The following is a 27,678-nucleotide window of genomic DNA, read 5'->3' as shown; positions in this document are numbered from 1 at the left end:
GGAGGTTTTGATAGGGTTCTACGTTTTGTGTAGAATAGAGTAAGGATTGAATGATGTTTGAGAAGTTCATAAGGTATCGCTCCCAGTACCTTTCTCGTGCACTGGATGCCACCTGATGCATAACACTGGTGTTGGCTGCATCCCAGAAGATGCAATCTCGAGGGCCCGTATGCTGAGCAAAAATATGCTGAAGAGGCCGAAGCCACCCGTCGTTGTTTAGAGGAGAGGCCAAGGGACAGGATAGTTCTCCGGGACAGGAAGAGCATATAGCCTGTTAGCAGACTCAACAGCAGACGATCGTGTAATGGAGAAAGAGGTACAGACTGGATGATTGCCACCAGCGTCGGCCAGAGATATTGCCAAGCTTTACATGACTCAAGCTTCAAAACTCTAAATGCTGTTTCGATATCTTCACTTGAAGGTCACAAGCCTTGACAACAACACTCTCCGGTCAGTTCGCGCCCTGCGAACATCAGCACCCAGCATGGCGCAGAATCAGAAGGGCAGCGACCCTAATCACCTCTCACAATACAAATATGGCGCTATGTCGAATTTGGTCCTGCAAGCGGACCGAAGATTCGTATCGCGAAGAGGCGACGAGGTTACAGGTGACCCAGAATCACTCGCAGGTCGCATCAACTTGGGCGACATGGGCTCTCGAACCGCACGAGAAGCGGCGCCCGCCCGCCCTCCGGCGCAAGAACAAGCGCGGAAGAGGAAGCGAACAGAGCCATTGCAGAGTTCGAGGGCGGCGGGTATACTGGGCCAAGCAGATCTTGACATCGAGGGTCTGAAATATCGACCGAGAACGGCTGCGACGAAGGATGTCTATGATCTGATCGCCACCAATGTTGCGCAGAAGATGGGAGGCGACTACGGCCTGGCCATTACTGCTTCAGCTACGGATTCGGTGCTGGAGTATTTGAAGGACGACAATCTCAAGGACTTTGATAAGAAGAAGGAGATTGATGATATTCTGGGAATCACCCTGTCGAGCAAAGAATTCAATCAGCTTGTCAATTTGGGCAAGAAGATTACGGATTACGATGCGCAGGATGAAGATGAGGAGATGGGTGATGAGGCCGGAGAAGGCGCAGATATTGATGAGCGCCAAGGTGTTGCCGTTGACTTTGGCGACGAGGACGAGGATGAGGAGGGTGGCGGAAGAACGTACGAAGTGAGAGACGAGGGGGAGGAGTCAGAAGATGAGCTCGCCATGGGGACAGAAGAGGTCGCAGAGGATGACGCACGGCCACCTCAGGATGGCGAGGCGGAAGACGAAGATATGGAAGAGGACGATGGCATGGTCATTGAGAACACTGCAAGACAACGGAAGAGGGAAGATCGCGATCCTATGTTCGTTCCGGCGCACGATATTGATGCATACTGGCTGCAGCGCCAGGTAGGGCAGATCTATGAAGATGCGCACACGCAGTCTGAGAAGACTCAAGAAGCTGATCGCATCATGTCTGAGACTGATGACGCTGGAGAAGAGAAGCCTTTGAGGGAGGTTGAAAACGATCTGATGGAGCTTTTCGACTACGAGCATCCTGAGCTTGTTGGAAAACTCGTCAAGAACAGGGACAAGATCGTCTGGGTCACCCGGTGGCGGAGAGCTGCTGAGGACGAGTCGGCTCGCGTGGCTATCGAAAGGGAGATGGTCAGCGCCGGCCATGCTGGCATACTTAAGGAGCTTCGAGGTCGCGATGAGGCTCCTACGTCTGAGGGCGCAGCAAGGTTGAAGGTGAAGCTGGATCCGATGCAATTGGATGCGAACATTCCGGCCAAGGAGGAAGACGAGAAGAAGGAGGGTCTTGTAGGAGGCATGCAGCCGCGAAAGACGCTCAATCTCGAAGACCTCAAGTTCGACCAGGGCAATCACTTGATGACGAACCAAAGCGTCAAGCTGCCGCAGGGCTCCACCAAGCGAGCGTTCAAGGGTTACGAAGAGATCCATGTACCGGCACCGAAGCGCAAGCAGGAGGCCGGTGAGCAACCCAACATTCCAACCTCTCAGTTGCCAGCATGGGCACAACCTGGTTTCGGAAACTCAAAGGAGCTCAACCGGATCCAGACGAAGTGCTACCCTTCGGCTTTTGAGGACGACGGGAATATGCTGATCTGTGCTCCCACCGGCTCTGGCAAGACAAACGTCGCCATGCTGACGATGCTGCGCGAGATCGGGAAGCACCGAGATCCAACGACTGGTGATATCGATCTGGACAACTTCAAGATCATTTACATTGCGCCTTTGAAAGCGCTCGTGCAAGAGCAGGTTGGCAATTTTGGCAAGCGACTGGAACCGTACGGCATCCAGGTATCTGAGTTGACCGGCGACCGACAGCTCACCAAGCAGCAAATCGCCGAGACGCAGGTCATTGTCACGACGCCAGAGAAATGGGATGTCATCACCCGCAAGGCGACGGACATGAGCTACACTAACCTTGTCCGCCTGATCTGTATCGACGAGATCCATCTTCTCCACGATGACCGTGGGCCTGTGTTGGAAAGCATTGTCAGTCGAACGATTCGCAAGACTGAGCAGACAGGTGACCCAGTACGGATCGTTGGTCTGTCTGCCACCCTACCGAACTATCGCGATGTCGCGACGTTCCTTCGGGTTGATCCCCAGAAAGGACTCTTCCACTTCGACGGCTCTTTTCGACCTTGCCCGCTTAAGCAAGAGTTCATCGGTGTGACAGATAAGAAGGCGATCAAGCAGCTGAAGACCATGAACGAGGTCTGCTACAACAAGGTACTGGAGCAAGTCGGCCAGAATAAGCAGCAGATGCTCATCTTCGTGCACTCCCGGAAAGAGACTGCGAAGACTGCCAAGTTCATCCGCGACAAAGCGCTCGAGATGGAAACCATCGGCCAGATCCTTCGAAGTGATGCTGCAAGCAGAGAGATTTTGCGAGAGGAGGCTGAGCAAGTGCAAAACTCTGATCTGAAGGACGTCATCCCATACGGCTTCGGCATACATCATGCTGGCATGAGCCGAGCGGATCGTACTTCGGTGGAAGAACTGTTCGCTGACGGCGCTATACAAGTCCTTGTCTGCACGGCAACGCTAGCCTGGGGTGTCAACCTTCCCGCGCATACTGTGATCATCAAGGGCACTCAAATTTACTCTCCGGAGAAGGGCAGCTGGGTCGAGCTCAGCCCTCAAGATGTCCTGCAAATGCTTGGGCGTGCTGGTCGGCCACAGTACGATACCTACGGCGAGGGCATCATCATCACCACACAGTCAGAGATGCAGTACTATTTGTCTCTCATGAACCAGCAACTGCCAATCGAGAGTCAATTCATAAGCAAACTGGCAGACAATCTCAATGCCGAGATCGTACTCGGGAGCGTCCGCACGAGAGATGAAGGTGTCGAATGGCTTGGGTACTCGTACCTCTTCGTCAGAATGCTGCGATCACCTGCACTCTACCAGGTTGGTGCAGACTACGACGAAGATGAGACACTCGAGCAGAAGCGAGTCGACCTTATCCATTCTGCTGCGATGGTACTCGAGAAAGCCAGCCTCGTCAAGTACGACAAGAAGACCGGACGCTTCCAGTCGACCGACCTTGGCAGAGTTGCCAGTCACTACTACATCACGCACAACAGCATGTTGACCTACAACATGCAGATCCAGCCTTCAGTATCGCCGATCGAGCTCTTTCGGGTCTTTGCACTAAGTGACGAGTTCAAGTACATCCCGGTGCGGCAGGACGAGAAGCTCGAGCTCGCGAAGCTGCTAGGACGTGTGCCTATTCCAGTCAAGGAGACTATCGATGAGCCTCACTGCAAGATCAACGTCCTGCTCCAGGCATACGTGAGCCGTCTGAAGCTGGACGGCCTGGCGCTAATGGCGGACATGGTCTACGTCACGCAATCAGCTGGACGTATCTTGCGAGCCATGTTCGAGATCGCCCTCAAGAAGGGATGGGCTGGTGTAGCGAAGGACTCGCTTGACCTGTGCAAGATGGCAGAGAAGCGCATGTGGCCGACCATGACGCCTCTCCGGCAATTCCCAGAATGTGGTGCCGACATTATCAAGAAGGCTGAGCGGATTGATGTGCCATGGTCATCATACTTCGACCTTGACCCTCCTCGAATGGGCGAGCTGCTGGGCATGCAGCGACAAGGCAGGCAGGTCTGCGCTATGATCGCCAAGTTCCCGCGATTAGAGCTCAGCGCTCAGGTGCAGCCGGTGACTCGGAGCATGCTACGTGTGGAATTGACGCTCACTCCGAAGTTTGAATGGGATGATAGCCTCCATGGTCGGGCTGAGAGCTGGTGGATAATGGTTGAAGACTGCGATGGTGAAGATATCCTCTTCCACGACCAGTTTCTATTGCGCAAAGAGTACGCAACGGCCGAGATGAACGAGCATTTGGTGGAGTTCACCGTTCCCATCACCGAGCCGATGCCGCCAAACTACTTCATCACGGTCACGAGCGATCGGTGGATGCACGCGGAGAGCAAGCTGGCACTCTCGTTCCAGAAGCTGGTGCTGCCAGAGAAATTCCCAGCGCACACGCCCATACTGGACTTGCAGCCACTGCCTGTCGCCGCTCTCAAGCGACAAGATTTCACTGATCTTTACCAAGACTGGTCGCAATTCAACAAGATCCAGACTCAAACTTTCAACTCCCTGCACCAGTCGGATGACAATGTCTTTGTTGGCTCTCCGACAGGTAGCGGCAAGACTGTTTGCGCGGAGTTCGCTATTCTCAGGCACTGGACCAAAGCAGACAGTGGCAAGGCTGTGTACATTGCGCCGTCCCAGGTACAGGTCGATGCTCGTCACAAAGCATGGCAGACCAGGCTCAACGCAGTAGCCGGTGGGAAAGAGATTGTCAAGCTGACTGGCGAGACCACTGCTGATCTCAAGCTGCTCGATCGTGGTGACTTGATCCTAGCGACGCCCACGCAATGGGACATGATGTCTCGGCAGTGGCAGAGGCGAAAGAATGTGCAGAACACCAAGCTCATCGTCGCGGACGACCTACATCTGCTCGGTGGCCAGGGCGGATATGTCTACGAAGCGGTCATCTCGCGTGCGCAGGCCATTGCCGTCCAGCTCGAGAACGGTCTGCGGGTAGTTGGTCTGAGTGTTTCCTTATCGAACGCCCGCGACATTGGCGAATGGATCGGAGCCAGCAAGCACACGATCTACAACTTCAGCCCGAACGTCCGGCCAATACCACTGAACTTGCATCTGCAGACGTTCAACATTCCTCACTTCCCTTCGCTCATGCTTGCCATGACCAAGCCGACATACCAAGCCATCTTGCAGCACGCTTCGGACAAGCCAGCGATGGCGTTTTTGCCGAGCCGGAAGCAAGTCAGAGCGACTGCCCAGGACTTACTGGCTGCATGTGTTGCGGATGACGACGAAGATCGATTCTTGCAGACCGATCTTGAGCAGCTTGGGCCGGTGCTCAACCGTGTTAAAGAGAAGTCTCTTGCGGAGTCTCTCTCACACGGCATCGCCTACTTCCACGAAGCTCTGGTGGAATCGGACAAGCGCATCGTTGAGAGCTTGTTCACGCAAGGTGCGGTCCAGGTGATGCTCGTCTCTCGCGATTGCTGTTGGGAAGTACAGAGCAATGCCCATCTGGTTGTCATCATGGGCACGCAGTATTTCGAAGGCCGCGAGCATCGGTACATCGACTACCCCATCAGCGAGGTGCTGCAGATGTTTGGCAAGGCTGGCAGACCAGGCAGCGACAAGGACTGCCGTGGTGTGCTGATGTGCCCGGATGTCAAGCGTAACTACTACCGCAAGTTCTTGAGCGAAGCCCTTCCAATCGAAAGTCAACTGCAGTCCTACATGCACGATGCTTTCGTCACCGAGATCAGCACCAAGACGATCGAATCGACCCAGGACGCCGTCGACTGGACGACCTACACCTACTTCTACCGCCGCCTGCTTGCCAACCCGAGCTACTACGGCCTCTCGGACACCAGCCACGAAGGCCTCAGCGCCTACCTCTCGGAGCAAGTCGAGCAGACGCTCAAAGACCTCTCCGACGCCAAGATCATCGAGCTCGACGAAGACGAAGACACCATCACGCCCCTCAACGCCGCCATGATCGGCGCCTACTACAACATCTCCTTTATCACCATGCAGACCCTCCTCCTCTCGCTCCGCCGCACGACCAAACTCAAGGGTATCCTCGAGATCGTCACCGCCGCCACCGAGTTCGAAGACATCCAGATCCGCCGCCATGAGAACCACATCCTGCAGCGCATCTACGACCGCGTGCCTGTGAAGCTGGGCGAGACGAACTTCGAGTCCCCGCACTTCAAAGCGTTCGTACTGCTGCAAGCGCACTTCTCGCGGATGCAACTCACCACCGACCTGGCGAAGGACCAGGAAGTCATCCTGCGCAAAGTGCTCAACCTGCTCAGCGCATGCGTCGACGTCCTTTCGTCAGAAGGACATCTGAACGCCGTGTCCGCCATGGAAATGAGCCAGATGACAGTGCAAGCGATGTGGGACCGCGACTCGCCATTAAAGCAGATCCCGCACTTCGACGACGACGTCATCGAAGCGTGTAAAGCGGCGGACGTGAAGGACGTCTTCGAGTTCATGGACGCCATGGATCCGGCGGAGAATAAGGGGTATAATGCTCTGGTTAAGAGTATGGGGTTAACCAACAAGCAGCTCGGTGACGCCGCTCGTTTCACGAATGAGAGGTACCCGAACGTGGAGTTGACGTTCGAACTCGAGGACCCGGACTCCATCACCGCTGGCTCACCCGCATACGTCAACGTCACCGTCGAGCGCGACGTCGACGAAGACGCTCCTGAGGAACTGGACCTCACAGTCCACGCGCCCTTCTACCCCGTCCCCAAGACGGAGAACTGGTGGCTCGTCATCGGCGAAGAATCCAGCAAAACTCTTTTGGCGATCAAGAGAGTCACGATCGCGCGGAAGTTGAGCACGAGGCTGGAGATGGTGGTGCCGACGGCGGGGAAGAAGGAACTGACGTGTTTTCTGATGAGCGATAGTTACGTGGGTGTTGATCAGGCGCCTAACTTCGAGGTTGAGGTGGGGGAGGGGGAGGAGGAGGACGATGAGGAGGGGGAGGGGGATGAGATGGAGGAGTAGAGTTTGCACATACTGTCCGTCCGTCCGTTAACGTATCGAATTTTGAAAATCTGACGCGAAGCAAACGTGACGAACAAACAACGCCGGACGCTGATGCTCCTGACTCTCGCTATCGCTGTCCCGTCCAAAGTATCGTAGAGCAGGAGAAGAAAAAGTCGTGCATGTACATCACAAACGTCATAAACAGTCTCTCCGCTAAACGTCACCTGTCACTCGCCCAGCACATCCCCTCACGACTCTCCCACATGAAGCGTCGGCATCTTCGCAGCAGCCTTCACCAACTGCCCCAACCTCTTCTCCATCACCGTCCGCCCCGCCAACGTCTCCCACACAAAATGCGGCGCCTTATTCACCACATCCCAGCTCACCAAATTCTCCGTAATCCCCGTCGCCTCCTTCTGCCCGCGTCCCCAATCCTCGCTCCGCCCGGTTTCGATGCCGGAACTCACCACCACCAAAGGCGTGTCGGGGGTTTGGATGGACCGGGAAGTCGAGATCTCGCTTTTTGTCAAGGATTGCGCGACGAGGTTCTCTTGCAACTTCGCTTTGAGCAGTTTTCCTGTTTGATCCGCGTCGACGCCATACACGCGGTCTTCGCGCGTGCGGCCGGCGAAGAGGGCGCCGAGGATGCGGCGGATCCCCAGCGGGGAGATGATGCCGTAGGCCCAGAGTAAGAATCCGCGCGTCGGGGAGCCGATTTGGGAGAGGTGGGATTCGGGCAGGGGGTCGATGAGCATGATTCCAGAAACTTTCTTGTAGTTGCGCGAGGAGAAGATGCGGGAGACGATGCTGCCGTAACCCGCGGAGACGAGGATGAAGGGGCCTTGCTCGCCGGCTTGCGCGAGGGCGTCGGCGAGGTTGTCGGCGGACATGCCGGCCGAGTGCGGGGAGGGCGCGTTGTCGGACCAGGCGTAGCCCGGGCGGTCCCAGTAGCAGTAGCGGTCGATGGTGCCGTTGTTCCAGGCCGCGTAGGCCCAGTGCTCGAGGTCGTATTCGAGGGGCATCTCGGCGGATTCGAGCAGGATGGTGGCGGTGGGCGTGGAGGAGTTTTTGTTGGAGGAGGAGGGCGAGTCGCCGATGCAGGCGAGGTGGACTTTGTATTTGCCGTCGTCGACGCTGTAGCGTTGGCCTTCCGGTTGGAGCGAAGCGTCGCGGGAGCGGAGGACGAGGGTGGCGGTGATGAGGATGGTGATGATGATGTAGATGACGAGGAAGATCTGAATTATAAGTCAGTAAACAGTAGGAATGGGACAGGGAGATATGAGCATACCGTCGCCGCCAACACAGCCAGCCACTGCTTGAGCGTCCTCCTCGTCTCCGGGCGTCCGGTCAGACGCTCCTCTTCCTCCTTCTTGCCCCAAGCGACCAGGCGATCAGTAAAGACGCACCATCCAGCCATAAGCGTAGTCCAAGTGACAGACGCAATACCTGGCGGTCCCTCCTCCGCTCTGATCCGCGGCACAGCAACGATAATGATCAGATCCACCAGCAGCAGAACCGCAATCGTGCTCTGGCAGACTCGCATAGCCAAGCTCGGCGCGGAGAAGAAGAGCAGCGACAACAGAAGCAGGCCAGTGGTCAAGGTGGTAAAGGCAAAGTCGGTGAAGCCCGAGCCGCGCGTGTGTAGTCCCGGGGGCGAGATGAAGATGCTCACGAAGAGCAGGACCCACCAGATGAAGGAGATGGCGAGGACGAGGACGGTGAAGCCGCGGGCGGCGCGGACGGCGAAGAGGTTGTAGGGGGAGACCTGGAGTTTATCAGTACATACTCCCACACACGATTGCTTGTATGGTATGGGACTCACCGCCGGGTCATCAGGATCCAAGTAGCCATCCGAACGGCGGTTGTTCTGCTCCGGAAGCAGTCGGTCTCTCTCCGTGGGTCTGTCCTCTGAGCTTCGAGCCATGTTGGTGTCGTCTCCGTTGGGCTGCTCGTCGTGGTCCTTGTTGTTGCTGCCCCACAGCGTCATTGCAAGCAAGCTCTCAGCTTCTCTTTCTTTCTTTCTCTCACACGGAGCTCGCAGTGTGCACCAAGGAGGAGGAGATGTGGGAGGATAGAGGCGGCGGCGGCGGCGGCAGGAAGGGAAGAGGTGGGTGAGAAGGAGTCAGTCTGGCCCCGCCAGTCGTCTGCTGTTCTGCCTGGCAAAGAGGAGCAAGAGAATGGTGAGTCGAGGTAACCAATAGCTCGCCCTGCACCAGCCTCACAAGCGCAGATTCTAGTGACGATGGCTGTCCGCACGCGGCAGAGAACTTGAAGTCTGGTGGGAGCTAGATCCTGCTGCTCTCTGCGCCACACGCCCGATCTTGCTGCAGTCCGACGTCACGATACACTTTGTTGCCGCTCCAGCTCGGGAAGAGACTTTGGCCTAGACGCTCTCTAGCCGACACTCAAAAGCGGGATTGGGTCTGGACGATACTGCAGAAGAGGCGGTGCTCGAGACGACTTCTGAAGCGAGCAACAACAACAAGACAACCATCGGCGTGCGCGAGGTTCAACCTGGATCATGTCCATCACGGCGATCCGCAGCATGGGTCTGAAGCTCTCCCCTGCCACCGATCTGCACTGGCCCAGACCCCCCACCCATGCACCGATAAGCCGCAGCGTCTGCGTGAGTGACGACAGAATCCTTCCCAAGGACCCAACAACCGGGCAGTCATGTGTGTGGTATGGGCACATTCGACAAGACGGATGGTGGTAGTCGAAGTTCAAAGATGTGTCTTTATGACCGCAAAGGATGGCGACGAGCACGAGTTGACGTGTGAAAGCACGAAAGAATGGAAGCCAACTCTTGATATCCCTCTCACTGTGGCACCACACCATCTCCAGCATCTGTATCAAATGACCCTCCATCACCGACACCTCGCCGTGGTCTGAGGAGCTCCCGCAGCTGTCAAAGCAAGCCACATTCTCCAAGGCCATCGTAAGGTAGCTCTCTTGTGGCTAAGCACAGACGCCTCGCCAACATGAACTTCATCTTGTCCCGACAACTCAAGCCAGGGCAGTCTTCCACAGTCCATCATTGTCAGGCTTATCATTCTGGCAGGAAGAAGTACGTACGGAGAAGGGACGTCTCTTCAACACTGAGTCGGAAGAGAAAGGTGGCAAGGTGGCAAGGCCAAAAGCATTCTTTCATGATATTAACATTTCCACATTAAGCACATCTATATCCTACATATTTACATCTATATCCATGCCTTAAGGCTTCTGCAACTGCTCCTTCCGATAAAACTTGAAGAACCCCACCGCAATCAGCAAATTACACACCAACCCCACCCAGAACCACGCCGTCCACACCGCCCCCGCCCCAGCACTGATGTCCGGGCTCACGGGGCCAGGACCAATCCGATTCGGCGCAACAGCCCTCGCGATGATGGTGGTAATGGACCCCACGACCTGCATCGCCGTCACCGCAAACGCCACGTGCACTCGCGTGAGCGTGCCGAGCAGAATCATGCCCAACCCGACACCCTGCACGGCATCCAGCACGCCGAGCCACAGCCACAGCGACCGGGACACCAGCGCGGAAGCAACATACCCCCCAGCCCAGGGCAGGTAGAGCCCGATATTGCTCGTGCCCCACCAAATCTGCGCCCAGCGCGGCGCGCCCAAACCAATCGCGAACAGCGGCAAGATCCAGCTGTGCGCGCGCGACAGATACCCGAACAGCGCGAGGAACAGGCTCCAGACGCCGATGAAGAAGAGGAGCACGAGGAGGAAGACCTGCCACGTCTCGGCGTGCTGGCTGCCGAACAGGAACGCCCAGTTGCGGCCGTACGGCGCGGAGAGGAAGAAGTTCTGGATGATGGTCGTGACGAGGAACCAGACGATGACTTTCCTCTTCGCAATCGAGGAGTAGAAACTCGGCATCGTCCCGGGCATCTGGCGATAATACGTCGGCAGACCCGTCCACAGCGCCACTCCGATCCCCCACAGCGCGAAAGCGATCGGGATGGTGATGGCGGTGATTTTCCACGTGCCCGCGAAACTGCCTTCGCCCGTGGTAACGTTCCCCAGGGAAGTGCTGCGCGTGATGGCGCTGCCCCACCACCACAGCGCGACGACGTAGATCTGCTGGCTCCCCTGGATGACGCACGCGCGGAAGACCCACGCTTTAATCTGCGCGCCGCCTTCGTCGCCGAAGTTGAGGGAGAAGTAGAAGGCCCCGCTCGCGGAAGCGAGGGAGTAGAAGCCCGTGGCGACGTTCTGGATCCATTGTCGAGTCGAGGGGGACGCGGAGGGCGCGACACCCACCAAGAGGAACGCGAGGCCGTAGAAGAAGAAGGGCGCGGACAGGATGTGCACGCTCGCGAGGCGGCGGAAGAGCACCCACCAGCAGGCGGACGCGGCGAGGTAGATGGACGCGACGACGTAGAGTTTCGACGCCGTCTGTCCGTTCTCCCCCGTGAGGAGCGTGATCTGGTAGCTGTTGGCCGCCATGATCTGGCCCAATGCGAGCAGGAAGGCGTACAGCGGCCAGTCGCCCAGGCGCAGCTGCATCCATTTGCGCATGCCGGTGGGCGGTTTGTAGTCGGCGCCGAGCAGGAACTCGTCCCCGGCGTCTTCGGAGTGGTGGCTCATTTCGTCGGAACCGTGCATCTCGAACGAGTTCCTGCGCGAAGCGAGGGTCGAAGGCGGTTGCGAGTACGTGCGCAGGTTGGTCGACGACCCGTGGTTCTTGAGCCGGCCGAGCTTGGCGTTGCGGAACGTGTTGAACCAGTCCTTCTCCGACTTGACCAGGAACTCTTCGATGATGTAGTCGGAGCTCTCGCTGTTCTTGCTGTTCAGCGCTTTGAGTTTTTCTTCAAATTCGCGGTAGAAGAGCCCTGTGGAGTCGGTGAAGAAGGGGTCGACTTTCTGCAGTTTGAAGTCTGTCCGCTCGCCGACGACGAGTTGGAGCGAGAGCGTGGAGCGGTTGCGCGAGGGCGGGGAGAAGTCTTCTGACAGCGCCGGGGGTGGGGGGAAGAGCCCTGTCGAGGCGTCGGGTGTGGGAGGCTGCGAGAGGGTAGGGGAGCGGAGAGGCCAGGTGTTGTCGCCTTCTCCTAGGGTAGAGGAGTCTCTGACCCGCGCGCGGCCGATGGTGGGCGGTAGTCTGGGGTGTCCATCGTCGTCGGAGTCCGAGAACGCCGCCGCTCCTTCGTGGTCTGTATCGTCGCCACCAGCGTGGAGGGATGCGCTGTCTTCCAGGTCGAGGTCGATGATGGGCGGCATGGACTTCTGCTTGGATTGCTGTCCGACGATACCGTCGGGCTTGTCGGTTGTCCGTGCATGTCCAGGACCTCTGCGAGAGCCCAAGGAAGGCCGTCTGGAGAGTCCACCGCTGGGCTTTGCGTTGTGCTGTGCATACTGTGATGCTGGGGGTGGCTGTACGATCGCCGGAACAGCAGGCACAGGATTGTTGGCCATCTGCGAGAAGCGGAGGTTCGAAGTCGCATGGGACACGTTGCGCGAATGAATCCCGACAGGAGTCGCAGTGCCCGAACGGCCTCCAACTGGAGTCGTAGCGCCCGATGCTGGTGGCGTCTGCATGAATTTGGGCGTTCCTGAATGACTCAGTTCGGTCTCGACCTTGTCGTGGATACGGATCGAGGTGGACTGCAGGATCTCGAGATCTTCCACCCATTGGGCGACCGGGCTGGTTTCAAAGAATTAGTAGGTATGTTCGAAGCGTCGTGGAAAGTGTACTCACAATCGCTGTTTAGCGGATCTGGCTCGCATCATCGCTCGTGTTTCGAATGAAGAATGCATCGCTTCGCTGATGGCTTCCTTGAACTGCTTGATCAAATGTGCCGTCGTCGTGCTCTCAACCGTGAACCACCATCCAGGCATCTGACCCAGACCACCGACTCGAGCGCCTGTGAAAGCATAGTGTCAGCGCTGAATTCCTTATCCTCGGAGTGCAAAGTCAATCAACTCACCAACACCAAGAGCTCCCTTCCTGCCAAACTCCACCGCCACAAGCCCGAACGGTTCATCGCGGGACGGGATCAAAGCGAACTCAGCGCCAGTGAAGACAAACGGCGGCAGGGCGGTAAACACTGGTTTAGAGCACACTCTGCCCGGGTACATTTCCATCAGCCGCTCGAGCTTCAGCGCCGCGAATTTGCCGTACAGATCGATCACAGGCCCGATGGCGATGAGTTGGACGTTCGAGTTGTCCTCGAGGATGGCCTAACGATTACTGTCAGTGAGTGTTCCAAGCTCCTTATCCTCTCGAGAGAAATGCAACGCACCGGGAAAACGTCAGCGATCAAGTCAACGCCCTTCTGCATCGACCATCGCCCGACGAACACGAACAACTCCGCCTTCTCATTCTTCTCCAGGCCAGCCCATTCCTGAGCCTGCACCCGGAACTGAAGGCGCTCCTTCTCGAATGCATCATCGACGTGGATGTCCTTTTCATTCGGCAGCTTCTTGTCCCATTCACCCGTGTCGGAGGGATCTGGGTTCGGCAAGGCTTGGACTTTCTTGAGACCTGTAGAGAGTGAGAGTGGTTAGTGGCAGTCCGATGTTACACGGTTGGAAAGGAATACTCACCCCATAGAATAGGGTATCTCGCAAAAGAGCGCTTGCCGTATTTCTTCGAAACACCGACAGCGCCGAAGCCTTGCTGGAAGACGCGCAGGTACGATGCACCAGCATGCAACAGATTGAAGACCTCGCCGAACATGACGAACTCTGCTACCACCGGCCAAGGCAGATTGAAAACGGATGCGACTTCGTTTCGCTCCTTCTTCGTTCGCATGGGCCACAAGCCTTGAAATTCCGCGTTGTGTAGTGATAGACAAGCCGGAACTGAGCGTGGAAGCAAGTAGAGTGGCGCCACCGTGCCGTGGTAGTCGTTGATGTGGTAGAGATCGATAGGGAAACGAGTAATCGCCTGGGCAATGCACTGGTTCCACGCGGAATAGTAGACTGCGCTGTCCATGTCATCCATACGTGCTGGATACGGCTCGGCTTTCGTCTGCTGCCTGAACACCGGTGCGTCCAGTAGCACATACGTGATGTTGCGGAGCTGATGGTACTGGACCTCCACGTCGTACGTTTGGTCCATGATGGTGACCGTCATAGGCTCGGCCTCTTGGTCTCGCGGATATTCGACGCCACCGACGCAAGGGACGACCCATATGAGATCCTGATGGCCGAGATTCTTGCCCATCAGCTGGGCCATGACGCCCAGCCCACCGATCTTGATCTTGATCTCCCAGTCTTCGATATCGTATTCCATGGTCGCGATAAGTACAGTCCGGCGATGGTCGGGGTTGCGCTTGATGGCATCACTGGTCTGCAGAAACTTGTCGGGCTTGTGCATGAGTGCTGAGAGGAGTCCCGGCTTCTCGTTTTGTTCTTCATCATCTTCGAGCTTCACGAATCGCTTGCGGAAGACAGCCGGGATCCATTGCCTCGCTGGTGCAGCGCCGACTTCGTTGAACTTGACCTTGTAGAAGCTCTGCACATACAACCAGGTGGCCAAGGCTCCCAAGATGACCGGTACGGTCCAGAGAAGGATGTACAGGATGAGCTGCTCCCACATGGATCCGGCGGGCTGAAGTTGAAAGCGCATGCTCCCATCGTCAACGACGAAAACCCACGACAGGTATGGTTTTGGGGGAGGCTTTGTGACGTTGAGTACCAGCTCCGACAACGACGACGGTGGGAGACGATCCAGAACTCCATCGCCGTCCGCGTCTCCGTACACAGCTGTCTGGTCAGGCTGGTCGTCCGGATTGATGCCCCAGACGTTGATTTGCGCCAGAGAGCCATGCGGGCTCCATTCTACCATCCAGGGTCTTCGCCACTCGTGGTCATCGACCAGTTTCATTTGGTTGTCCAGCCCGGCGTCGAATCCATACTGGTTGTACGGTCCGTTCAGGAACAGGTGCGGGAACCTTCTCTTCTTCGTGTCGCCGAGATCCGCTTGCTGGACGTGATCGCTCGACCCAGCCAGTTTGCTGAAGTATTCCACCCGGACGTGGTCGCCCTTCCAGGCCTGCAGCTCCGTCCCTGACCACGGCTGCTTCTGAATGGCTTCGCTCCCCCCGACATAAGGCTTCCAGTCGGAGAAGGACGAGCCAAAGTTCGTGGAGTACCGATACATGTCGGCCCCGGCGGCTGAATGGTGGAGCTTCAACTTATCGCCCTTGCCTTGAGAAAGCAGTGTGGTAGAATAGTTGGCAGATTGCGAAAACACCACTGGATTATCGACTTGGCCGACCCTAAACAGGAACCGATCAACAGAGTCGGTTGTCATGTTCCCGTTCTCAGCGCTTGCGTTGCGGACTGTGAGACTGTGAACACCGTTCGCAACACCAGCGAGTGTGGCCGACCAGGACCAAGTAGATTGAATCGCACCCACAAACGCGGCATCGTCCGGTGCCTCGAGGGTCTTGCAGGAAACGCTGCTCTCATCAACGTTGGGTGTGCTGTCATCGTCGGTCGTTGATCGGAACGTGATGCTCTGCGTGACGCTGTCACAATCCATCTCCACAGAGAACTGCAACTCAACATCGACAGTCTCGGTTCCATCGGCGCCGACCGAGGACAAGATGCGGGCGTCATGGCCAGGAGAGAACTTCGTGATCATCGGCCTCGGCCCTACCCACTGGTCGACCGGCACGTAAGCCTTGTAGGCGTAAGCATCCATCTCAAGAGAGCCGAGACAACCACTTGGCTCGTCAGACCCATTGATACCAAGGGATTGCTTGCTATCCTTCAGGGTATGCTGATCGTAAGGATAGAACAAATTCTTGACAGTTGTCCCACTGGAAAACGGAGAGATGAGAGCAGTCGTGTTGAGATCGGTCGACTTGTCCGAGCAGTCAAACTCGTATGTCCTCGTCCGGTTCAAATTGGAGTAGACAAGCCAGACCAAGGCATCATCACCCAGATCCTGTACTTCAGCATAACTCGAGCGCATGACGGACCACAAGCCAGTCTCTGTCTGGACGCCGCTCGAACCAGGATAGGTGATCTGCACGGTTTGATTCGAGAGCTGCTGGAGGTAGAAGCCATCATTGAGGACTGGGAACGCTTCCCGCAGGTGCATCATGTGATGAATGATGTTGCGGACAGGTGCCGATGGGTCGCGGTGATCATACGCAACAACGGGGTCCTCACAGCCATATCTTGCTGATTCCACTGGAAACTGGTAGTACTGGGTACTACTAAGGGCGTAGCAGCCGTGAGTCTTCCACGCTTCGGCACCAGACATTGCCTGACGTCCGAAGATGTAGTTGCTGGCCGTGTTGTCGAGGACATAGAACGCCTGCTCTTCACCCCACAGCAGAAGCGGAATGCCTGGGAGCAAGATCGAAGTGACGAAGTGGCCCAGAAGTTGTCGCTCGGTGCCTTGAGTAATTGCTGGCCATCGGAACACGTCTTGATTGGTGACGCCAAACATATGGCGAGGATCGAATTCTCCGGTGTTTGCATTGATCTGCAGACAGACGGACAAGAGAGTCAGTAACTGTTCGTGACAAGGTGGAGACTTGCTCATCAGAAACGTACAAGGTCATTTGTGAGCAGAAAGGTGTTCCACTGGTCTACCCAATTTACTGGCGCATCGTAGCCTGCCGCGAGATTGCCGTCCATACCCAGAAAGCGGGTCATCGTTCTGTACGTAGTGTAGTGAAACGCTCCACCTAGGGACAAATGTTAGTGACCGAAACCCCGAAAAAGATGAAGAGCTCGCTCTTCGTCCTACTCACTATCGAGACCCGAAAACTCAGGATCGCGCAAGAAGTATTTCCCACTAGAGTTTGAGGTCAACGTGACGGCCTGGGTGGCATTCTCGGGCAGTTGGTCTGGCTGGCGCCCGCGACCCAAGAAGATGGAAGCGAAGTCGTTCCCGCCCGTGATTTCGCCTGGGAGGAAGAAATTCTGCTTGTTGTACCGTCTTGCGCATGCACGCATGGCTGCGTTCATGTAGCCCATTGCATCGACGGTACTCTGCGTTGCCTTGTCATAGCGGAACCCGTCAACATCAAGCATTGCAATGGCCATGCAATAGAAATGCTCAATCTTAGCGCGGACCGGTGGATGCCATTCCCGGAGACGGTCCTGAACGGATGCGAATTTGGACAATTCACGTCGCCAGTCAGGGTACACGCCAAAAGCCTCAGTGTCTCCATACTGGTCAAACTCGGAGTCATAGCAGCCCTTCATTTTCTCGGTCACGTAGTCGTCGACCGGATAGCCTGTTTCGTTCCAAAACGCTGGGTACTCGCACGTCTTGTTGTAGGTATTCCCAATGTTGAAGTCCCAATATTGTCGATCCGTCTTCCACAGCACCTCATGTTCGTCCAGTGTGAATGGTGTCGTGGTGTTCAGGTAGCCTTCGAAGCCGATGAGGTCGCCCATAGTAGCAAAGGTATTGTCGAGCAGGACGTACATGTCCCGGCTGTGGATTTCGTCGACCAACTTCCGCCATTCGGCGATTGTACCGAAGTGAGGATCAAGGATGGTCAGATCGAGGGGAGAGTAAGAGTCGTAGCCCGAGGGCGCGTTGATAAACGGCGAGCCTGCAATGTACAGGCCCTGCGACCGGTCAGCGTGGCTTCGACGTGGATTCCAAGACAGACTGATGGCATACCTTGACTCCCATGCCCTTGATGTAGTCCAACGTATCAGTGAGGCCATCCAAGTCGCCCCCATGGCGCATCTGATTCGACTGGATGTCATGCTCGAACGCAGTGCCGTTGGAGTTGTCGTTCGAGGGGTCCCCATTGACGAATCTGTCGAGGAACAGAGTATAGAATGGGAACCGCCAGTTCTTGGGTGAGGGTGTGTATTCGTGGCCCTTCCATTCTCCCCAGTAGTCCAAAGGGTCTATCGCAGTCTTGTTCTGGTTGAGGTTGTGTTCTGTATAGGCCGGGTCATATCGGTATGCGGATGAAAGAAAAACGAACGTAGTAAGCAGAACAAGACAGTCGTTAATAATCATATTGCCAAACATAACGAAAGGGTATCACACGCTCGGAAAAGAAAACAGTGCATCAGCATAGAAACATGGAGCGAGAGTAGTTCCAGGAACCAGAGTGTAAAGAAATTGTAGAGGTGCCCATGATTGTTGAAACTACCACAGTCCTTGGAGCAAGACTAAGGAAAGCGCTGGGCTCTATCCTGGTAAGGTGTCGTAACATGGGATGGAGTGATCCATGCGGTCCTATTCTTGTAAATCCTGATTACTTTTGTCAAGCCTCAATCACATCGGAGGCGAGAGACGACAGGGGTGAGCGACTGTATAGGATAGGGATACGGAAGTTGGCGGAGCACGTCACTCGCGGTGTTCCACATGGACACTGGAGTTGCGATCGGGGATGCACGGGATGTCATCCTCAGCGCGTCGCCCGCACGACGAGGCGTATCGAGACTTCCAGAGGACCGTTGTGAGTACAGGACCGCCCCATGACGGCAGAACGTTCGCCCCTCGAGAGGGAGGGACTTCGTAACCTTTGGGCATGCAAAGCAAACGGTGCTCTTCGGGAGTTCGGGAGCCAGGCAGCCTGGAGACCAGATGCGGTTGAGGAGAGGTTCAACTGCAGCCAAACTAGGACGGTTTCAAGCCGCGCACGAATGATGGCCAAGCGGCATGCAGCCAAGATTCCCACGCTTTCGATCAAGACGGACGAAGAAGGGTTGATTTTGCCTCTTCTGATCGTCCCGTGTCCCAAGAGGTATTTGTCGGCGCTGCAGATCATCCTTTGGGCCTCCTGCGTAGCCTCATCCGCGCTCTATGCTGTCCGGCAGCCCGTTGCAGAATAGAGCACTGTCGTCTGCTGCGACGACGAGTCTTGTCCTGCACGTAAACGTCAGTCTCCACCTTGAAATGCTGAAATTGCCACCATGATTTCTGTCGGCCACATGGTTCGAAAGCCGGCATGAACGAAGTGGGCACTTGGGTGGAGTTCCAATTCTGGCCGCATGAGCTGCACAAGGGTCAGCCATGTGCAGCACGAGCGCCTCGTTCTGATTGATGAGATAAGACCCATAAACGAGGGCGGCACACAGCAAGTTCCTGCACACGTGTAGCCGCCAGAACCCGGACGTTGAGGATTGGGATGACGAGGATGGAATAAGCTTCACGCTATGAGACGGCTCGGCGGATCCTGAAGCCAATTCACCCGTCCGCTGGGAAGAAGTGCACAGACGGCGCCTCGGACGCCTCATCACTATATCTGACAAGGCTGACATGATAAGGGCTGCTCAACCTCCAACCACGGCGCGAGAATCTGTTCCGTGCAAATCCCAATCGGGAAAACAGTGCTGGCGGTTATCAACGACCACTCTACATACTTCATCCCTGATCACATGCAAAGAGCCTCAGGAGCCTGGAAAATCCTCCGCGGCGCGATCGGAAAACAGGTTTCTTATCAGGTTTCAAGTGTTTCCAGGAGAGAAAACTCTGCCCTTACATACTTAATTAACTTTACCCCCTCGTAATTCGGTCGTGACAGGAACGAAAGTCTCGTCGCCACTTCGGCGAGGCAGGAGTGCAGATGGCGGAGGGGCGGCCGTTAGCTCCGAGTATAGACAGGAAACGGTACGTACCTTGACTAAAATATTGGCCAGCTTGGCCAGCAGACCTCACATCACGTCAGCCTTTGAAGACGATCAAGTGAGCTGCCCTTCGCCCGGCGTCGCCTGCTATGGCCATTCGACCCCTCTCCTCCGCCCGCGGCCAGACGAGGCTGGCGCCCTCGTGCTCCCGTCCAAGTCCATGGGAGGATGGCTAAGGGAAACTCCAGTTAGAGTTCGATAGCGTTGCAGATCTTACACCCATTCATCGCGATCAAGAAGAAGCCTGGGCTCGAACAGACTGCTAACTCCTCGAAGGTGACGGCGAGTGAGCGACATTGCAAGCAGCTACAATGAAAGCCGCCCACCAGGCGTGCAGACGAGAAACGCGCGCCCTCGAGAGTGGTGTGGCCTTTTCGGGTGCATTTGGGTCTGGAAGAAGACTGCGTGAGATTCCCAGTGGCCTGCTTCCATTGTCCCTCGCTTGGATGGTTCCAGAAGACTGCACTTGTCGTTCCGTTGTACGCAGTCTTGACCTGTCGTTGTAGGAGCGTGACTGTACCTCCTAGCACTTCGAACGCAGAGATGGAGTAGCTTCCAGCAGATGTCCATCGACTCGATAGCTGAGGTAAGAGGTTCGGTTCGGCAAAGAGCCATCGTCTCGTTGGTCGACAGACACTGCTATGACTGTACAACGAGTGTGAGGACGGTACTGTTCCCTTCGAGTACGACAGCGGCTGCCGGAGGAGTATCGACACTTGGTCCAAAGTCAGGTGTGTTTGCACGCTGCGTAAAGGTAGTGTCAAACCAGCCTTGGACATGGAGTCTCCCGTTCTCCCATATCCAAAGCCATTGGACAGCTACACATCGGATAGCATGGTTCTCAATTGCGTGCTGGAAATACATTCTCGATCGGATCTTGGGGATACAGAATGGAGGAGACAGGCCTACTCACCGGTCGTTGAATGCGTGGTGGGCAGCCCCTCCTGCATTCCAGCTGCGACACGGTGGCTTGACTGTAAGCTGATATGGCGGCGGATGGATCAAAATGCTGTCAGACCTGCTGGGAGATTGCTTTGTGTAGTCTTGTTAATTCCAAATGTTATCGTTCGTGTTCTCCATCGTCAGTATCTAGCACTGGCTGTAGTCACAGCAATTTCCAGGTCTCAGGAATGAAGGACGAGTGGGATGATTGCACGCATCTCTAGTTTGCCTCTTAAGTTTCGGAAGGCCGAGTATAAGTGTTGGAAAAGTCCGTCGAGGTTGTGTTGTCAGATGTGAAGAAGAAGGGAATATTCGCATGTGAAACCACATGCAATGACATCCTGTGATATTCCGGCTTCACCACCTTACCACCGCCAGAAGCCGTACCGAATGACCTTCTACCACAACCTTATCCAAGGAGGTCCTGCAGCTGTCAAGCAAGCCACATCCCGGTCCCGACCTAGCCAGCTCCAACACAATGTCTGACCTCTTCCGGCAAAGCATCAACAAGGAAACGCCACCCCGTCCCAAACCTACCCCCATAACCTCCACAGACCCCGACGACAACTCTTCCTCCTCCTCCTCCGCCGACTCCACTGCCTCCATCAACACAGTCCGGCCCACCTCCAGCGAACAACCTCCTCCTCCGGAACACTGGTCTAATTATTTCGCCCAAGAACTATACCTCTCCTCATCCACTCCCACATCATCAGCAACCTACCATGTCTACCTCACCCCACCCACCGACCCCAAAAAGGGACCCCTCTTCATCACCCACCACGGCGCCGGCGCCTCTGGCCTCTCCTTCGCCCTACTAGCCCAAAACCTCCGCCACCGACTCCCTGAAGCCGGAATCCTGTCCCTCGAAGCCCGTGCCCATGGCTCCGTCGTCAAATCCCCAGAAGACGACAAAGAGATCCCAGACTTCTCCATCACGACCCTCACCGCCGACGCTCTAGCCATGATCAACCTCACCGTCGCCCACATGACCTGGCCCACCCTGCCCCCTTCAATCCTCATCGGCCACAGCCTAGGCGGCGCCGTGGTGACCCAACTCGCCACCGACTTTGCCCTGGGCACCGCACTCGTAGGCTACTGCGTGCTAGACGTCGTCGAGGGCTCCGCGCTCGAAGCCCTGGGGCACATGCAAACATACCTCGCATCCCGACCTTCCTCCTTCGCCTCCGTGGACGAAGCAGTAGCCTGGCACACCCGCACGCGCACGATCCGGAACGCGGAATCCGCCAAAGTCTCTGTGCCCGGCCTATTGAAACCCCTCCCTCCGTCCTCTGCAGAAAGCAAAGCGAGCGGGTATACATGGCAAACCAACCTCGCAACAACAACCCCCTACTGGCCCACCTGGTTCACCGACCTCTCCCCTCACTTCCTCACGGCACGGGGGGCCAAACTGCTCATCCTCGCCGGCACAGACCGCTTGGACCGCGAACTGATGATCGGACAGATGCAGGGGAAGTTCCAGCTCACGGTGATACCCGAGGCGGGACACTTTGTGCACGAGGATGCGCCGGAGAAGGTGGGGGAGGTGGTGGAGGGGTTTTGGCGGCGGAATGATCGGGGGAGTATGGTGTTGCCGATGAAGGTGGATCAGATGCTGGCAAAAGGCATGAAAGTCTGAGGGCGCGAGGGAGGAGGGAAGGATGGATATGCTTGATGATAATGATAGCATGACTGCATTAAAAGCAATAGACGTGTGTCCTGCCCCCATTCCATATGTGCAATGCCCCAAGTCCCGCCTCGCCTGCTGGCGTACCCTATCTTGACAGTGATGTAACCCATTATCCGTTACCCAATGCAATGCGATGCCAAAACGAACGCCACCCATCCTTCTATCACACCCCATAGCCCCGTCCATCTATGCCTCAACCCAAAACGACCGCAAACACCGCACACCATGCAAATCCCAAACGCTTCACTGTACAGATCCGGTCAAACCCCCACAGCCATCCCACACTCCCTTTCCATCAGTGTGTGGATGAGATGTGTGGATCACTCAAACGACATACTAACCTCCTTCTCCTTCCCGAAGTCATCATCTCCATCTGCCCAAGGATTATGGACCGGATTCGGCGAGCCATTCGGTCTCGCAGCAGGAGATCCACCAAGAGTAGATGTCGAAGGCAGCGCAGGCGACGTACTCGCGCTCTTCAGCGGCGGTCGTTCAGGAGCGGGGGACGGTGCCGGGCTGAGGGATTGCTGTGAAGGGTTCTTCGAGGAGTAGGCCGGTGGTTGGTGCTCGGAGGGGTCGAACGACATCCTGACGCCATCCTCGCTTTCGTTGTAGCTGGAATGACCGTTCGTATACGCAGACCCAGCAGGACCACTAGCTCTCGTCCCATCGTAACTCTTAGTCTGCCGGAGTCCACCATTAGGTGTCCCAGCTCCACCTGGCGCGGGCGAGCTGTCCGGCCTGGACGCCCCAACGCCACCCTCCACCTTCAAAGCCGGCAACGTACTCTCAATCTCCCTCACGCGCAAATGCCGCTTAATCTCTTCCACATCCCCACCTTCAAGCGCCAACCGCATCGCCTCCGCGCGAATCGCATCAACATCGAACATGACATTCTTCTCCTCCCCCTCCTTTGCCACACGCTCCGCTTCCGCTTCATCCCCCTCCAGAACTTTCTGGCTGCGCTCATCGTACGTCTCCCACTCTTTCTTGGAAATCTTCTTGCGCTTGAAGAAGGATTTGAAACCACCAGCTTTCTGGCCGCCGTTGGCTTGTTCTTTGGCCTCGAGCTCGCGGCGCGCGGCTTCGATTTCGTTGAGCAGTTCGCGCTGGCGCTTCTCGTGGTTCTCCGGGTCCGGGTCTTCGATCTCGTTGAATTCGAGGCCGTCGACTGCCCAACCCACAGATGATAGGAGAGTGGGCATCATGCCGCGGTAGGCCATGTGGCCTGGCACCAGCTCGGTGACGTCTTTGTTCTCGATGCCGGGGACGTCGACGGAAGAGAGGCCGGAGACGCGCATGATGCCGCCACTGGTGGCGCGGAAGAGGTAACCGAGGATCCAGTCGTTGCTCGCGTAGCCGTTGAGGAAGCGTCCGCTTACGACTGTTCGAGCGCGGAGGTATTCTTCATGCTTTGCCACGATAGGGCTGCCGAAGAGATAGACGTTCTGGACCAAGCCGAGGGCGCCGCGTTTGGCGAGTTCTTTCAAGCAAGAGAAGATGACGCGAGAGCCGAGGGAGAAGCCAACAAGGGTGATGGGGCGTACGCCCAAGTTGCGGTCGATGATGGAGTCTGCCAGGATCAAGCCCGTAGCATCTGCGCGGGCGAGGGAGACGGTCCAGGGGTTGTCGATGAGGTAGGAGAGCTTGGTCAGTATGATCGGCAGGCTCAGTCCAGCCATCAACGCCGTCAAGACGGTGGAGGCGAGGATCTGCTGAACGGTCTGCGTGAGAGCTTCGGTGGCAAGGATCTGAATCGTTTGACCAGTCGACTTCAGCATGTCCGGCTCCCAGTTTACAGAGTAGATGTCGCCCATGATAGGGTCAACAGTCGAGAAGGGCAAGCGCACATCGTCAACATTGCCCGTCATCCAGCCGGACACGGTGACGATGAGGTTCGTGCGCTTGTTGTTGAACAGCGGACGGTACTCGAAAGTTTTCACCGCGCCGGTCCGGCGGGCAGAGGATCGCACGCCGATAACAGAGCCAGTGAGTGTGCCGGCCGTGCCGATCAGCGCTGCAGCACCTGTGCCGCCGAGGAAGGTAGATGTGCCTGCTACACCGATCGTCGTGAAGCCGGCAGCAAGACCAGCACCGATGACAGGCGCGAGAACGCCGGCTGAAAGCCCGATCACGAGTCCTCCGCCGACAGTACACAAACCCATGACCATCATTCGCTTGTTGCGTGCTCTCTTCTTACGGGACTCGAGGTGCTCTTCTTCGTTCCAATTCTCCTTGTCGGCCTGTTCTTGCATCTCCAACGCATCCGTGACCCGCTTCTCGAACCTGCAAACCTCCTGCCATTCGACGGAGAGTGCCTCACCAACATGTTCGAGTAGTGTTCGGGAGCGAGCATCGTAAGTGCTGTCGGCGATGAGTAATAAGAAGAGATCACACAAGACAGTCCACCGGATGTCGATATCGAGGTTTTTGCTGCCCTCAATCTGCGACTGGTCGCGGGACGTAAGCTCATCAGCGTCATGTTCTTGGTAAGCAGGCGGCGGGTCAGGAAGTGATGGCGTGCCAGGCACGGACAGGTTTTGAGCCGAATGCCTCTTCTCGAACGTATCCGATGGCCTGGGCGAGCTCATCGAAGGGCGGGCGGAATTTGCAGACTTGAAGGATGATGTCTCGCTTGGGTCATTCGCGTTGGCCGGATTCTTCACGCGCGCATTTGCCATCAAAGCTGGCGTGAGGTCGGACGGCAGCACTCCATGCTCTGCCAGCTGTTCGACCATGACCTGCTCCGCCGAGTCAATCTCCATGTGGCTGTACAACCGTACCATGATCTTCTGGCCCCACATCTTCATGGCTTCGGTCGCGAACTCGATCTGCTTCTTAGCACCCTTCGCTCGCTCGAGGCCATTGACGCTGTCTAGCATCTTGCCTATTGACAGCCGAACCACGCCAACGTAGGCTATGCGCTGTCCTTCGGTAAGGAGCTGCTTCGTCGCTTGCATTTGACTCAGCATGTCTTTACCCTCTTCATCTTCGTCGAACAACGCATTGCTGTTGTGTGGTTCTTTGAAGAGGTAGGCAGTATTGTCATCCATGCTCGTTGCACTCTGCGCATCGTCATCGACTTGCACACGAGTGTATCCCTTGCCAGCACCACCAAGACTAGCATACGTAAGATGCTCGTCTTCCTCCTCATCGTACTCCTTGGCAAGAACCTTGCCCCAGTCGTCGTAGATCCTGTGGGTAGCGTAGGCAGGCATCGCTTGCCATTCGTCCTCCTCCTTGACCTCTTCCTCAATGGTAGGCGCCATCACTTGCTGGTGTGAATACTCTGACACCGAGTTGGCATGCGGTCTCGATGCGCTTGGGCTTTGGCTGGAGGAGGTGTTGCTGCGCTTGCGCCGGTCATTGGAGGGACCGGCGGTGGCTTCGTCTGGCTTCTCTCGATCTGCAGCATCATGCAGTCCTGTGTCTATCCTCTCCGGCGCAGCCTGGGTGGTGGCCTGGGTACTCGTGGTGGGTGCTTCAGCTTTCGCTGTTTCTGTCCCATTGGCCTCAACGTCCGCTGGCTGGTCGGTGGGCTTTTCATCCTCATTGCCCTGCTTCGCTCCCTCCGCCGGTCTCTCTTGCGCATCCTCGAAGACATCTGACTCCGCCAGCGGTCCAGGCCCCCCATTCGCAGACTCCCCCTCTTCCTCGCTCCACCGCCGCCTCCTAGCCGGTCTCACCGGCAGTCCAAACTCGTCCGCCTCCGAGTCCACCTTTGGCGCATCCTTCTTGTCTTGCGCAGCCTCCTCGCCCTTCCCTACCACCCCATTGACCGCGGTAGTCTCCTCCGTCTTGCCGACCTGCTGCGCCTTTCCTCCATCGTCGTCCGCAGGCATTCCTGGTTCGCCTGCACACCTACAGCATGCTAGATCTGCGGATGCAATGTAGCGACTGCTGCATGTGTAGGTTGCTTATTGTCAAATTGACTGGGGTTGTCGTGGTACAAAGTGCTTGTTTCCCAAACAAAGCCCATTGCACCGCAGCCGTTTAGATGCAGGTGAGACGTAAGTTTGAGTTCAGCACGGGCCACTCGAGTATATGCCTTCGACAACTTTTTCGAACTTGCGATATTCAATCTACATCCACGACTGCAAACACCGCTACAATGCGCGCAAAACGCTCGAAACAGTACCGCAAACTGATGCGGCAGTACGAACACCTGGGCTTCCGCAAACCCTACCAAGTCCTCATCGACGCCCAACTAATCCGCGACGCCGCCAAATCTAAGCTCCAGCTCGGCAAACTACTCGAAGATGCCCTCGGAGGCGCAGAAATCAAACCCATGATCACGCAATGCTGTATCCGACATCTCTACAATTCACCCGCGGAGACAGACGCCGAGAAGAGGGAAAAGGACGGCTGGATCGAGGTCGCAAAGGCTGCGGAGCGCAGACGCTGCGGTCACCACGAGCTGGAGGAGCCGCTGAGTGCGCTGGAGTGTCTGCTGAGTGTGGTCGATCCGAAGGGGAGTGGGACGAACAGACATCGGTATGTGGTTGCGAGCCAGGAGCAGGAGGTGAGGGTGAAGATGAGGGGGATTGTGGGGGTGCCGTTGGTTTATCTGAAGCGGAGTGTGATGATTCTGGAGCCGATGGCGGGGGTGACGGAGCAAGCGAGGGATAAGGAGGAGAGGGAGAAGATGAGGGCAGGGTTGAAAGGGAGGAGAAGCGCGCAGGCCGGGGACAAGAGGAAGGCTGAGGAGGATGGGGAGGGTGATGCTGCCGCTGCTGTTACTCAGGAAGCGGTTTCCGGAGATCAGAGCACGCCTGCGCCCAAGAAGAGGAAGATTGGCGGTCCGAAAGGGCCGAACCCTCTGAGCATGAAGAAGCCGAAGAAAGAGAAGGAGAACGAGAAGAAGACTGTGGCTAGAGAGGTAGAGGACGAGCGATCCACGATACGAAAGGCCGAGAAGACTGATCCTCAAGCGAGTGAGAAGGCGGTCGCCGCAGAGAGGGTTGTACAGGGCGCCGGACCTAGTGATGACAAGGCTGAAGGTTCCCGCAAGAGGAGGAGGAAACGGAAGCATACAGAGGCTGAAGGTGGAGGCGAAAATGTTCCTAACATTGCCGCATGAAGAGTTGCTCCCCAGCGTTGCCGAAGGTCGCGGTGCTATACTTATTCTAGAGATACCCAACTACGACACCGATGCACAGCCCTTCCAGTCTCAACACCCCAGTCTCTATTAATGTCAAGTGGAAGTCGTCGTGACTGAGGTGAGTTGAACAGCAGAGTAAGTAGAGATCATCTCATTGTGCTAACAATCCTATTACTGTACAAACACCCTCGCCCAAACTCCAGCGCCTCCTGCTTTTCCAACAAGCACGAAAAGAGAAAGACATTAAATGCGTAACAAGCAGATCGTACAAAATAAAATCCT

General features: G+C 56.5%; 6 protein-coding genes across 6 annotated transcripts; 3 read left to right on the top strand and 3 right to left on the bottom strand.

Moving 5' to 3' along the window:
• Positions 1–484: 484 nt before the first annotated feature.
• Positions 485–7,111, top strand: brr2 (Pre-mRNA-splicing helicase BRR2; the record flags this gene model as incomplete). The annotated part of the gene is made up of 1 exon (XM_064801212.1): positions 485–7,111. One exon carries the CDS (start codon positions 485–487, stop codon positions 7,109–7,111), a length of 6,627 nt encoding a protein of 2,208 aa, XP_064661163.1.
• Positions 7,112–7,341: 230 nt separating this feature from the next.
• LTR77_003956 (uncharacterized protein) lies at positions 7,342–9,080 on the bottom strand (the record flags this gene model as incomplete). Its single annotated transcript, XM_064801211.1, has 3 exons — positions 7,342–8,328; positions 8,382–8,858; positions 8,916–9,080. The coding sequence occupies 3 exons, from the start codon at positions 9,078–9,080 to the stop codon at positions 7,342–7,344; spliced, it is 1,629 nt and encodes a 542-aa protein (XP_064661162.1).
• A 1,226-nt stretch (positions 9,081–10,306) lies between these two features.
• On the bottom strand, positions 10,307–18,062 carry ags1 (Cell wall alpha-1,3-glucan synthase ags1; the record flags this gene model as incomplete). Its single annotated transcript, XM_064801210.1, has 8 exons — positions 10,307–12,743; positions 12,798–12,963; positions 13,027–13,279; positions 13,342–13,583; positions 13,646–16,544; positions 16,616–16,749; positions 16,816–17,644; positions 17,700–18,062. The coding sequence occupies 8 exons, from the start codon at positions 18,060–18,062 to the stop codon at positions 10,307–10,309; spliced, it is 7,323 nt and encodes a 2,440-aa protein (XP_064661161.1).
• A 3,024-nt stretch (positions 18,063–21,086) lies between these two features.
• On the top strand, positions 21,087–22,244 carry PPE1 (Protein phosphatase methylesterase 1; the record flags this gene model as incomplete). The annotated part of the gene is made up of 1 exon (XM_064801209.1): positions 21,087–22,244. The coding sequence occupies one exon, from the start codon at positions 21,087–21,089 to the stop codon at positions 22,242–22,244; it is 1,158 nt and encodes a 385-aa protein (XP_064661160.1).
• Positions 22,245–22,615: 371 nt separating this feature from the next.
• LTR77_003953 (uncharacterized protein) lies at positions 22,616–26,137 on the bottom strand (the record flags this gene model as incomplete). The annotated part of the gene is made up of 1 exon (XM_064801208.1): positions 22,616–26,137. The coding sequence occupies one exon, from the start codon at positions 26,135–26,137 to the stop codon at positions 22,616–22,618; it is 3,522 nt and encodes a 1,173-aa protein (XP_064661159.1).
• Positions 26,138–26,406: 269 nt separating this feature from the next.
• LTR77_003952 (uncharacterized protein) lies at positions 26,407–27,375 on the top strand (the record flags this gene model as incomplete). Its single annotated transcript, XM_064801207.1, has 1 exon — positions 26,407–27,375. The coding sequence occupies one exon, from the start codon at positions 26,407–26,409 to the stop codon at positions 27,373–27,375; it is 969 nt and encodes a 322-aa protein (XP_064661158.1).
• Positions 27,376–27,678: the final 303 nt, after the last annotated feature.

This window comes from Saxophila tyrrhenica, assembly GCF_035928015.1.
Source record: "Saxophila tyrrhenica strain CCFEE 5935 chromosome Unknown scaffold_5, whole genome shotgun sequence".
Classification (NCBI taxonomy): domain Eukaryota; kingdom Fungi; phylum Ascomycota; class Dothideomycetes; order Mycosphaerellales; family Extremaceae; genus Saxophila; species Saxophila tyrrhenica.
Note: the sequence above shows the minus strand (reverse complement) of the source record. Positions and strands in the feature narration are given on the sequence as shown.